The sequence below is a fragment of the Rousettus aegyptiacus genome, unplaced genomic scaffold, assembly GCF_014176215.1.
Source record: "Rousettus aegyptiacus isolate mRouAeg1 unplaced genomic scaffold, mRouAeg1.p scaffold_m13_p_12, whole genome shotgun sequence".
Lineage (NCBI taxonomy): Eukaryota > Metazoa > Chordata > Mammalia > Chiroptera > Pteropodidae > Rousettus > Rousettus aegyptiacus.
Window position 1 is genome coordinate 24617888 of NW_023416287.1, and position 13528 is coordinate 24631415.

The 13528-nt window shown below is 35.8% G+C and overlaps 1 protein-coding gene across 3 annotated transcripts in view; it reads right to left on the bottom strand.

The window, feature by feature from the left end:
- Positions 1-2842: 2842 nt before the first annotated feature.
- Positions 2843-13528, bottom strand: part of GPCPD1 (glycerophosphocholine phosphodiesterase 1) — a 45419-nt gene continuing 34733 nt past the window's right edge. For 2 of the 3 annotated variants that reach the window (XM_016123260.2, XM_016124048.2), the window contains 5 exons: positions 11879-11944; positions 10321-10457; positions 9684-9819; positions 9132-9292; positions 2843-4240 (listed from right to left, as the gene is read on the bottom strand). In XM_016123260.2, the coding sequence (XP_015978746.1) occupies positions 4051-4240; positions 9132-9292; positions 9684-9819; positions 10321-10457; positions 11879-11944 (690 nt within the window). In that variant the 3' untranslated portion in view covers positions 2843-4050. Of the gene's footprint in view, positions 4241-7102; positions 7161-9131; positions 9293-9683; positions 9820-10320; positions 10458-11878; positions 11945-13528 lie in introns of all 3 variants that reach the window. The other variant, XR_001594411.2, reaches the window with a different exon arrangement.

Consider the following 13528-nt stretch of genomic DNA (forward strand, 5'->3'; position numbering starts at 1 on the left):
TCATCGTCAGGATGGCTTGCTTCTTCATTGTCTGACCACGTCGTGAGTTACTACCTTGGCCTGAGTTTACAAAGGCTGTGCCCAAACTGGCTGCACACCCACTCTGACCTCTGTCACCTTCTGTAAGAGTTTGAGAGCTTCATGAAGTCTTTGTTCCAACCAAGGATCTCTCCTTCTTACCTATAATACATGCTCATATGGTCATAATCATAGGTTCTTTTGCATTTAAACATTTTAAGTCTATTTCTCAAACTATATAAACCCACTAAGAGTTATTTGAATTTCCATTCATGAACACCAAACTAATGCAATATTTCTAATATACTTTGCTTTCTACCAAAAAGTACATGACCCAAACCTAAAATGCAAATCAGTTGTATCCAAATCTGAATTCACAGGACTCTATTGTCAACCTAGAGTACCAACCTCGAGTGAAAAAAGTAGTCAAGCTGTGAAGAGAAAGTGCCGAGGCATAAAGGGTAATGATGGTCCATCAGGCCTAATGAGACAGCTACCCCACAGAGCACACACAAATCCTATCCAAGGCAGCACATTCACTACCAGCTGCAAGATTTAGGTGTACTGCCCTGGGAAGGGGCAACTAGGTCTGAGGGGAAAAACCACATCTTATCCCTATAATTGTCCCCACTTATTCCCACACTTGCCCTCATTTGGCATGAAAAAAAATTGGTTTATAGCAACCCATCAGATATGTGACCCCAATGAACCAGGGCGGAGTGAGAACTCCATGTGTAAACATGCAACACATATGAACACACACGCACGTGAGCACACATTCCAGACAATGTGGCCAACCATGCCATACAAAATTGCATGTATGTACACTGTGAAACAATCTGAATTAGGAAACTAGGATCATTGCCACCACCATTTATTCGTCTAGTTCATAACTAAGTATAGAACACTACAATTGTGCTGGAAGTGCACAGAAGTTCCTGCCCTTAAGGGGCTTACAATCTTATTAACAGGCACATAAAAAGTTGGACTATCAGAAAGCACATGCTCACAAATGCCACAAGAATTCAGAAGGCATCATAGTTTAACACAGCATGGTCACGAAACCCAGTTCTAGTCCCAACATGGTCAGTCAGTTAACTTCTCTGGGTTTATTACCTCAGCTGCAAAATGAAGCAGTGAGATTTAGAGTCGGTCTGCATTCATTTGCATCATAATTCTAATCAAAAGGTGAGGAAAGTTTTACGGAGTAGGTGGCACCTGAGCTGGACATGGAAAGAAGACAGAGAAGGCATTTCAGACAAGGAAAGCGGGACTGAGGTAGGCCTAAGCATGGGGTTTGGAGGGGAGAAGACGGGAGTCATAAAGAACAATGGGAGTGAGGTAAAGGGGTGGTTGTGGTAACCCCCAGGCACTACTGACACAGAAATGCGCTGCATTCCTTACACTTACATCCAGTCAACAGTACATAATTCCAGAGTGTAGAAAATACCATAGAAGAATGGTGGCATTTTATCAAACATTTCACTGTTTCCAGAAGATACGAAATAACATTATATCTCTATGACATCAATAAACGATTCCAATTGTCAAAATGCAGACCAATTCAAAGTTTACATTCTTAATAAACATTAACTAAATCTTTTAATCCAAAAGGGCATTTGATATAAATTATATTATCTCAATAATTCTAACATTTATTTTCTACTGTTCTATTTACTGTGGAAATAAAAAAGAGTAAGACACTAAGTCCCTGCCCTTGAGGGGTCCTCATTCTCGTAGGTGAGACGAACATCAACCATGCCTACCTAGAATGTACTATGATGCGTGGTACGACAAAGGTATAACTATGTGGCCATGGAGCACAAAAGATAGATTCATTCCTTCCGAAGAAATTTTGTTAAAGGCTCAGGGTAGAGAGGTTGATGGCTTGAGAAGAAATGAGCTGGGTAAGGAGGAAGTGTCTCCAGGGAGGAGAGGGCTTCTACATGGAGGGCGCGTGGTGACAGAGAGGGAACAGTGCAGAGCATGGCACGGCCAGGGCCTAGCACGGATACAGCATGGCTGGAGCAGAGTGTGCAGGGCAACAACTAGGGATACGGACGCCTGAACTTAGTCCTATAAAAATGCGGAGCCACTGCTTGCTATGCTGTAATCGTCTACTAACTCTGGTTTGTAAGGTCAGGAAGAGACGGAAAAAAAAAAAAAAAGTGAGGAGTAGGTTCTGGCAAGTCAGATAAGCTCCTCTTAGCAAATCGCACTGTTCAGGAAACCCACCTCCACCTCTCTTCTTTCCCTTAAAGATCTGAAAGTCTTCAAAAAGGAGCTGGAACTTGAAAGGCATAGGTGGTGGAGAAAATGAACAGGACTATAAATGCGCACATTTGGCTAATCAAGTTACCATAAGGTAATGGTAACCGCATTGTATAAGGTCTGCAAATGAAGAAAACTAATTCTTTTTCAGGAGTTTCCTGAAAGTACCTAATTCACACCAAAGTGTTAGAGAGTCTCCTTCAAAGTGGAAAAAATATATAGAACCCTTGCAGAAGACTCCATTTCAGAAACTATTTTCTATTAAATATCTGTTATAAACACAATACCACAGGATTTCAAAGCTGATCCTCATACAATTAAGATCTGACCAAAATCGCATTGCTTGGCTTAAAAAAAAAAAAAAGCTATAAAGTATAATTCCAAGTCTTAGGTTCTCAGCTATTACCAAAGTATGTCAATACATGAATAATCTATCTAATGAAGAACATGCAGTCAAAGGTAGAAGAAAATAAGTTATCCCTTTAAGTTTGACCCTAAATTCCTATTTCTCATATTATAGAACCCATTCTAGAAAAAGAACACTTTTTTGAAATTTCATTTTATAATGAAGAAAATAAATGTGTATTTTATTTAACATTCATTCTTAAATTACAGTTATGCCAAAATAATTTGCTTCTAATGAAAGAAACCTTAGCATAACTCTAAAAAACATGCATATACATTTAGTAGGATCTCTACATTTCTAAATAAATTACATGCATGATATACATTAACCAATAAAGAATACCAATATGAGAATTCAGGACATTTATTTTTCTGCATGGAGGTTTAACTACTGTACAACACACACAAAACAAACCTACAAAGCAACGGTGTGTAATAGGTAGTGAGAGATACTTCAAATAAGCGTATTTAAAATGCCTACGAACAGGCTTTTTTTAGGCAACAAAATATTTTCAGTCCTTGACACCTTCTCACACTCACCTAGCACCACAGATGCAAGGACTTACAGTAAACGTGTACAATCTCATGCTTAAAACCTAAAGCATGCATTGAATAGAATTTATACATAATAATCTACTAAGTATGCAATACATATGTCTAATGTTTTATACATTAAATTACCCTGCAGCATTTTGAAATTTTAACATTTATGCAAAACAGCTTTTGAAAAGCTCATGAAACAAGTTTTCAAAGATCACCTCCAGGCTGTTTACACAGGCACTGGTTTGGTTAAGTGGGGAAATGGCAGCAGCCTCGAGGTTCATACTGAAAGAGAATAGTATATGCGCATGTCAATCAGAGTAAAAATACATATATACACAGATGGGCAAGGATCTGTGCAGTTGGAATCACCAGTGCAAATGCATGCATTTGAGGTACTTATTTTTTCCATGGTCAGGTATAATTATGCATAGTCATGTTTCTCAAGTGCTAAATATCAGACCTGATTGAATGAAAAGATGTAAGAAGTGTAAGTGTGAGATAGTTATACAGTTAATTTCAAGGTGCTATGCTTTCAATGAACATTTGTTTAACATTATATGTTTAACATATTAGTTTAAAATATTTACCAAGCAATACATTTTCTCATTGTAATGACTGGTAATTATACCTGGCCAAGTGATTTAAATAGCATACTTGAAATTTTAGCAAGAACTGTAATGAACAGTTAAATACTTCATTATTGCTTCATTGGACTGAGAAACCTAAAGGGCATAGACAGACAATGCTCAGTGATGAAAAGTGAATACCCGAGGGGTGGTGCATGCCTCCCAAGTGGCCTCTGCTCAATAAAAACTAAGCACTCTCCATGTTATCGATGCCGTTGGCATCCACGTGGATATCAGGCTCCCCACACAAAGCTGAGGGTACGAAGCTGCTAACAGTGGGACACAAACAGCTCTTAAGCTCTGGCAATTCTTGCTTCAGGCGTTCCAACTGCTCCACTTGGAATATATTTGGCTGTTCGGGCATCCAATCATATATCCTACAATGAAACAAACACAAAACACATAAAAAACAAAGATTTTTAAAAATCCATGAGTATGGGATTTATAATTTACTTAAGACCTGTCTGACTTAACCTTTTTAGAAAAATTCATTTATAGAATCTCTAGAACATCCATATTATAAGAGTCCTTTTTTTCTAAACATTAAGTGTCAGTCCTATAAAAATATTTCTTTTCTCCTTAGTCTTTCCAATAATCCAGATTAGCAGCATTTCCTTTTGTACCCCTGATGCAAAAGAGGTGATGAGAAAGCAATTGATTCAGAAAATGAAACCTGCAGTTTACTAGTGATTCTTCATGTTTCTTCTCTCCAAGTCAATTAACCAATGTCTTATTTTACAGATGGGAAGCTATTTAGAGTGGAGCTGGAATTCATACCCATTTCTGACTTCAAAGCACAAAAGGTCAAGATGAGAAGAACCTCTCACCCGTGTGAAAATTATCTGAAAGCTGTGTAGTACTGGAAGATGAACCCAGAGTTAAAAACACACGAAAAGTCCCATGTGACAGTGGCAACAGTGGCACTGCAAATCTTAGCAAGGGAAAGATGACATTTCATGCCTAAATGTGGAAGTTAGGCAATTTATGTAAGGCACTACATGAAAATCTTTATGGCATCACAGTAGGGAAGAATTTCTTAAACAAGATAAAAACATGTATTGCCTCTATTAAATATGTGACTATATTAAAACAAAGGCTTTCTGTTATGAAAAGTGACCTCTGGTCAAGGTATCAGACTGAGCAGAAGCATCTAACTTCACTCTCCCCATATATCCCGTTAAAAATAAAGCAAAGAGATTTTTAAAAATCCACAAGTATGGGAAAAATCAGGGACAGCAACAAAGTTTTGGAAGCTAGAAAGTAGATGGATAAGTAGTAATGAAGTGTTTCAGTTAACAGAATAGAAAAGGCCAAACCATAAACAAATAATAGAAAAAATGAAAAGGCAGAGTTAAAAGTAGCACCAAATTCCTCTAGAACTGGGAGTGAAAGGGAGAGAGGCTAAATCAGGGGTGAGGTGAAGGCTTTGAGCAACTCTCTTCCTCCTAAATCCTTAATTTGGAGGCTACCCTTCCCCGCCTTGATTGAGATTATTTTGAGAATTAAACAGAAAATCTCTTGGAATGGAGGACAAGACTAGGTGCCCATCTGGGGATTAATGCAAAAGCACCACCAGACCAGAGGAATCAGAGATAGGACATACATAACCAATGCTACAGAGATGTGCCCTCCCTTCCCCAGCTCTCTTCCCTCACTTGATTCCAAGAACCCTGGCAGCCAGACCTGGATCCTCTATGACGTTTATATAGATTCTTCTGAGTGATCTGAGTAGCCAAAAACTGAAATTCTAAATTTACTGACATCAGAGGCCACCCAAAAAGGCCACCCAAAATATCCCATAGTGAAATCCAAGTTAACACACTCAGAGCTTCCAACAAGCTTTTTAGATTCCAATTTCTTATCATGAGAAGCAGCTAAGGATTTCCAAACATGTGAGGAAAGCTTCTAATATGTAAGAGAGTGAACAAAAGAGAAGAAAATTCCAAAACAATAAAAAGTCCTAAAGCCCCCAGAGAAACAGTATTTTCATTGAACAAAAACAGGATATTACATATACAGGAAAAAAAGAGCATTAAGAGAAATTAAAAACACAATAGCAGATGTGAAAACCTCAATAGAATGGATGAAAAATAAAGTTGAGGAAATTTTCTGAAGTGGAACAAAAAGACAAAGATAGAGAATAGGAGAAAAGATAAGAATGAGAAATCTGGTCCAAGAGTGTATATATAATATGCCAAAAAAAAGAAAAAAAAAGTATTTTTATACAGAAAAAAATACAGAAAAATGGAAGGGACAAACATCAAAAACAGTTCATGAAATATTTCACATCTTCAAGGACATGTATCAACAGACTAAAAAGGTTACCAAGTGCCCAGCACAATGGCTGAAAACAGATCCCCAAGACTCATCTCTATAGAATTTTAGAACGCTGGTCACAAAAAGAAGACTCCAAGCTTTCTAATAGGAAACAAATCACATATGAGGGAACAGGAACCAGCATGGTTTCACACTCCTTAACAGCGACCCTGGAATTGTGTAAGTGATGGAGAAATGCTTTTAAAATTATAAAGGTAAATGATTTCTCATATAGAATTTTATGCCTGGCCACAATGCTTATAGCTATACTTATCTGTGTGTGCACTGGGTTGCAATGTAAAATGCATTTCTAACTGGGCTGGGGTAAAAAAGATTTGAGAGTCACTGCCCTAGAGATTCTTTACACATAATTTCTAAGGAACCAGGTCAACAATGTTTACAGCAAATGCTGTAACAGGAAAAATGTGGCAACCACTGAAATGTTCTCAAATAGGAGGATAAATTGTGGTAGAGACATGCCAGCCACGAATATTATACAACCATGAAGATATATAGATTAAAACTACATGCAACAGAAGTACAAGTAAATATTAAAGCCATGCAAAACTAAATAGTTTGTTAAGCAACAGCAATCAGAACTTTAAAAATTTTAAAGAGAATAATAATTTGATAAGCAATTATGTCTAAGGGAGGAGATAAGGGAATAGAGTTAGGGAAAGGCATATGGGGACTTCAAAATCCAATGATAATGTTTCTTTAAATATGAGTGTCTGTCACTGTATTTTTAAAAAATCATTTGAGCAGACACAATAATTATAAAGGGGGCAGACTGCCCAATTTACTCTATGAGACAAGTATTAGCCCCATATGAAAATCAAGCCATTAGAGACAGGCAAATTAAAGGCTATCCTATTCATTATCGTTAAGTGCAAAAATCCCAAATATCAGCAAATCAAACATACCAGTTTATATGATAATATATCACAAAACCATGACGAAATGGAAATCTACTGTTAATGCCTTTGTAAAAAAAGAGAACAAATTAGTTTTTGATAGACTAAAACACGAAGCCTCATCACAACTCTTCCCAATGTAAAATGAATCGAAGTCTCTGACTCACTAATCATTCAAAACTTTCCACATAATGTCTAAATTTGATAACAAAAAAATTATAGCATAAACACATTAAGTACAAGAAACAGTTGAAAAATTAAGGCATAGGAACTCAGCTAGAGGCAATGAAAGAGATAGGTGTAGGAGACTGCTGGTTTTTATTATAAGCCTTAAAAGAACTAAATTTAAGATATAGATATACACACATATATGTACACACATATATAGTTATGTGTGTGTGTGTGTGTGTGTGTATGTACTTCTTTGATTAAAATTTTAAAAAAACTTTCAAGGGTAAAAATCAACTAAAACAACCTGCCCAGTGCTGGATGTCTCCTCAAAACCCTCCACACCTTCGACACAGTCCTACCCTGATTCACGCTCTAGCCTTTGCCTAAAATGCAAATCTGCAAATCCTGTCAAAGCAAATTTAACCAGACCCTCAAATCCATCTCAATGATTCCTCTTTAAAATTATTCTTATTGACCCTAGGCCAGGAAGAACTCACACGGCACCATCACTTTCTCCGTTACATGTCAGTACTTGGCTCCAACCAAGCTAAGGCCCTTGAGATGAAGGATCTGCCTAAAATTTCTATGCCCTACAAAGTTGTACATGGTAAAACTTCAAAAAGTGGGCCTGGTAAGAATTTCATCACTTACTCTTCACATGATACCACTTAAGTATTACCAAACAGAGTAAATGGCATCCTTTCTAACCCCAAATTTCTTTATACTAAGCAACCTTTTCATCTCTCAGATTAGTGGCTCTCAAGCTTATAAGCACCCAAGAAGCATATAAAAAAAAAGAAAAAGATTTGTTCAATAAATATTAGAGCTCTTACTCTGTAGCACATATGGTTCTAACCTCTGGGGATATAGCAGTGACAACAGGCAAAGAACCTTGCCCTCATGGAGCTTATATTTGATTAGGTGTATGGGGAATGGTCAGGAGAAAATAAAGTAAAATATTATATGTATATGGATATATCAGATAGTGTAAATGCTATGGAGAAAAGGCAGGAAGTGAGTGCACTGTGAGTAGAGGTTGTTATCTGATTTAGGATATTCAGGGATGGCTTTACTGGGAAGCTGGCATTGGGGTATGAAAGGGGGTGGTTAAGGATCTGGAATTTTCTCTAAGTGACACAGAAAATGGTGGGAGAGTTTTAAGCAGTAACATGTTCTGACTTCCGTTTTAACAGACTCACTCTGGCTGCTGTGCTGAGGACAGACAGCAGGGAGGCACAAGTGTAGGCAGTCACCAGTGAGCAGGCTACTTCAATAATCCACATGAAAAATGAGGTAGATTAAGGGAGAGTGACAGTTATAAATGTGGTGAGGAGACAGAGTCAGAATATATTTGAAGATAGAATCAACAAGATTTTGTTTGACTAGATTTGGAATATGAGATAAAGAACAGAGCCATGAAAGACTCCAAGGATTTAGCCCAAGAAACTGGAAAGACAGTTGTCAATTATACTGAAATCGGGAAGTCTATAGGAAGAATAGGTTCTGATAGGTACTGATAGCTGGATGTAAAGTTTAGAGGTAAGGGGAAAGGTCTGAGTTGGAGATATAAAAATTTAGAAATATACAAAGTTATAAAAAGCCACAGATTTAGATGAAATCACCAAGAAAGCTGGTTTAGACAGAGGAGAGGTCTGGGGCAGATCCCAAACCCCAAGATGGCATATACATACAGTTAGAACCCAGTGGCTGGAATTTTTAACAAGCTTCCCAAGGGATTCCACTGACAGATCTCAGGATGAACTACAGAATTTTAACTTAACTAAGTTTAATATTATTTATAATTTTATAAGATGAAAGCTAGTTTTTTCCTAACAGTCCATGAAAATTCTTAATGAAGAACAAATACCTATCATAAATTAGGCCATTTACTCCAAATTCCTTCAATTTCTTCCTGTTTTCAGGATCATTGGTATCATCGCCCCAGCAGAATATGACTAATCCCTTAGCTTTTGCCTCTTGAATGTAGGATGGGTTTCTGAGCAGGTCTTCAGTATGTGCATTTATCCCCTAAAGGAAGAAAAATAAGTTCTTCATGAAAAAGTAACTTATTAACTGTAAACGGCCATACTCTAGATCAGTGCTCTCTAAAACTGAGTGTGCAGGGAAATGCTACAACTTTTTCTTACATAACTAAATTTATCGAACAAGTTTACAGTCTAACTATTTTAGATGACTCACAAAATCCACTCAGAAAACAAAACTACAAAACGTATTTATCCTCGGCCTGCAAGAAAATATATACTTTTTTGTTCATGTAACTGCTTTTCACTCTGAGATCTAATACCCTCATTTTTAGGTCAAAACTAACCAATTAGATGTGTAATGTAACATGAAACTTTATTATTGCTCTGAAACATTTTTTAAAAAATGGAAATGAAAAAATTCAAACATAATTTACCAGTAGATTTTCAAACTGTGCAAAGTTCATTGAGATAGCAGTTGTCCGAGATCTGAGGTCCATGAGTTCAGGGTAAATATCAGACTTTCCTTGAGTCAAAAATAATATGGGATATTTGTTCTGCTTGTGCCGAACCCTAAAAAAGACAATTTAAAAAACACTTTTCATTGTGGAAATAATTTTTATGCATTGTTTGGAAACTTTAGAAAACACTAAATATATAAAGAAAACCCCCCTCCCCCAAAGCATAATCCCATTACTGATATAACTACTGTTGACACGTACATATTGTCTGTCTTTCAGTCAAAAAGGAAAAAAAAATTGATTATACAAGAGCTAAAATACATTCTCAGAAATGGGAGACAAGAAAGCCCATGAGGGCTTACAATTGGGTAAGGAAGACAGTATATGCAACACAGGCATGAGGTGCTCGAAACTAGTAGGTGTTGGGTTCACAGGAGTGGAGGGCATCCCAGTAGGTTCTCCCAAAGGGATGTGAGAATACACATAATCTGACTGTGAGGACCATGCAAGGTTAAAGTCTGGACGTTCCTCACCTCCAACCATAATCTTTGTATTCTAAGTTCTAGCTACAATCTAAGAGTATAAGAGAGAGAGAGAAAAAAAGAATACTCACATTGTACAAATATCTGCATCAAATGAAGAAAACACTATTCTCCTCTTCCCAGAATTTTCTAAGACGGTTTTTAAAATAATATCCAAAAACAGATTCATGTCAAAATATGTTGATAAGTTACCATACCACATGCCATCCTACATGGAATAGAAATAAATAGGAAAATGAAAGCCGTTAAATACCCAGGAATCACAGTGCTAGAAAAAAAACTTGAGAGTATCTAGTCCAACTTTTATTTTACAATAAGGAAAGGAAAATCCTGAAAAGATGAAGTGCCTTGCCAAGGCCACACAGCTCCTTGGTAACAGTGCAACTATTATCATTCAGATATAGAGACACTTAAACAATAGACTTGCTTTAATCAGTTAACGAAATGAAAGCTAAAACTCTGGAAATTTGCAATCTACTATGACTTTAAAAATATTTTTATTTATCTATTCTTGATAAACTATAGGACGAAAGGACTCTACACTTCATTTGTTAACTCATTACTAAATCAACAACCCTGCCCCCGCAAACCCTGGTAATTATGAATTACCAGTTAAAAATCTCATTCTTTACATCTTGGGCATATCGAGTACCCTTAATGAATAATATAAAGAATTCTATAAATATAGTTAAGATACCAAGAGCCCTGCTGATATTCAAACATTAAATATTTTAAATATTAATAATTAATATAAATCTAAAAGCTCAGAAAACTAAAACTTACTTATTAGGAAAACCTTGGTTGAGCACTTTTGTTAACTAGAACCAGCTTATCATGAATAGTTACTTAGAAAGCATGGTTTGAGGACAGCTATAGATTATTCTGACCAAAACAAATTTCAGGATATTGTTCTGACTGTCCAATAATTCTATCTCAATTAACTACTTCCAGCGCCCACCCCACATCAACCAACCCTCTTAACATGCATCCTCATCCATTTACACATGTCCCCATCTGATACACTCAACAGTTAACTGTTTTCCTTGACTAGAATATAAGTTCCAGAAAAGCAAGGCTTTATTCTGTTTTGTTCACTACTTGACCCCAGTAACCAGAAAAAATGTCTGGTCCATAGCAGCTTTTTAATATATAATTATTGAACAAAAGAATGATAAAATCTGGGACTGATTTAAAACACATCTGTAGCAATTTCTTTTTCTGGTTAATTATTACTAGCTACTACCATTTAACAGGAAACTATTTAGGAAACTATTTAAAAAATATGTGCTTACATGGGGGATAAGAAAACAAAAATGAATCAGTTACAGAATTCTGACTATCCAGAGTTCTCACTGTTCACTTTATAAGTATGCCCAGGAACTGTGATATAAATGTGAAAAGATACTTATAAATGGAATTTCTACTATAATACATTCATCACTAAGTTTAAGTACTCACATATAAGTATAAAATATGCTTTATTTAAAAGGTCCAACAAGCACTGCTTGCTAGAAAAAGCCACAATAAGTTTTAAGTTTCACTTATTCCATTAAAATAAAGATAGAATTGAACGCATTTAAAGAAATGTGGAGAAAGGAAGAAGAATGTCTTACATAGAGAATTACTTACCCTTTGTTGGCAGATCCACTTTATTTCTATGTTAAATCCTACATCTTCTGGCAAAGACTCTAAAACCTAGAGTAGTTTGTTGGTTGGTGGTGAATTTTGGTTTGTTTTCAGTGAGATGAATGGTAAAATAAGAGAAATAAAGAAAAAAATATTACAAAAAGCAATCTGTAAGAAAACATATCACTAGTAAGAATAAAATGTTTTGTGACTTCAGCATAAACCACTATCTTTTCTCATACTCCGACTACCTGATTGATTAAGTTAAATAAGAAAGATGAGAAATTAAATAGCATAATAGTCTTAAGGCAATAGCCATGATAACTGATCACTACTACTACAAAGATGAATCTTTGACCCAAAATCCATTTCGCCATTACTACTGGACATCCACAGTGAATTGTAATAAGTTAGGCAACCTAATGGATTTAAGAAGATAATTGTCATATTTTCTGAATTGCATTCAGGTATCATTCCACTATGTGAATTTATGGTTATATGAAAAAACCATGATGTCTATCTAGCTTGTTCTGAAGGTGGTGATGCTTAAGAAATACTACATTGTTACTCCCTGAAAAGATGTTACTCTCCAAGTGAAAGATTATGCCGAGGATCATAAATAAATAAGACTGATTAGGTAATTGAACAAGTAATATGGTGTCGACTTATCTAAATTATCTAGACACTTTGCAGTAAGACCATTTTGGCAACATAACTAGAAAATCAAACTGAAAATATAAGGCCTGGTTATTAACCTATAAAGAGCTGACTTTAGTCTTCAAACATGAAGGCCAAATATACAAACAAGCTCAGGGAAAAATAAATTTGAAACAGATGTATTTTAACTTCTATTTATTTCAAAAGTTTAGAAATCCTTTAACATGTATAATATATATAAATCTAACTTGTTAATAGCAAATAAACCATACTAACAGAATACTAATAGTAAGAATATAGCCTGGGAGCTAGCCCTGGGTCTACACTAAACCAGTTGTATAAAAAGTACAGCACCTTAAAGAATTTGTATTCAGTTTCATGTGGGGCTTTCTGACTTTTCTCTATCTTTAGCCACATTTATTTAACATACCTGTCACATTTTTGCCGAACTAATGAAAAATTAGAAAAATGAGAACAATGGTGTACATTAGTGTTGAGGCTGCTAAATATCAAATCTTTGGATTCTCCTTTATAGAGATTGTATTTGACCTCTTTTTGGTTTTAAAATTTCTCTCTGATTCAATTATAGTGGTGGCAAAGTGAGTGAAATTATTCAAATCATGTTTTAAAAGTACTAACACAATGTTTATTTCAGGAACTCTCTTGTAGCATCCTTTTTGTAGGGTGAATAATCATGATAAACTGAAACGACCTATTTTTCCCTAAGAAATCTACTCTACCTGACGTCACCAGAAAAAGACAATAGAGAAGAATACAAGTTAGGAAACGGAAACAGTAAGAATAAAAGCCAAGGAGAGTGACTGGTGTCCAGGCAGGCTTGCCTGATGCTGTCAAAGAGATTCCTAGATGAATTCTGTCTACTTTTTTTTATCTTCATGCTAGTTTTTGTTATATTTTAATTTCTTCACAGAATCTCATTTTTCTTCAAAAGCTAAGAAACTGTTTAAAATACTGTAAAAATGCCTCCCTCCATCA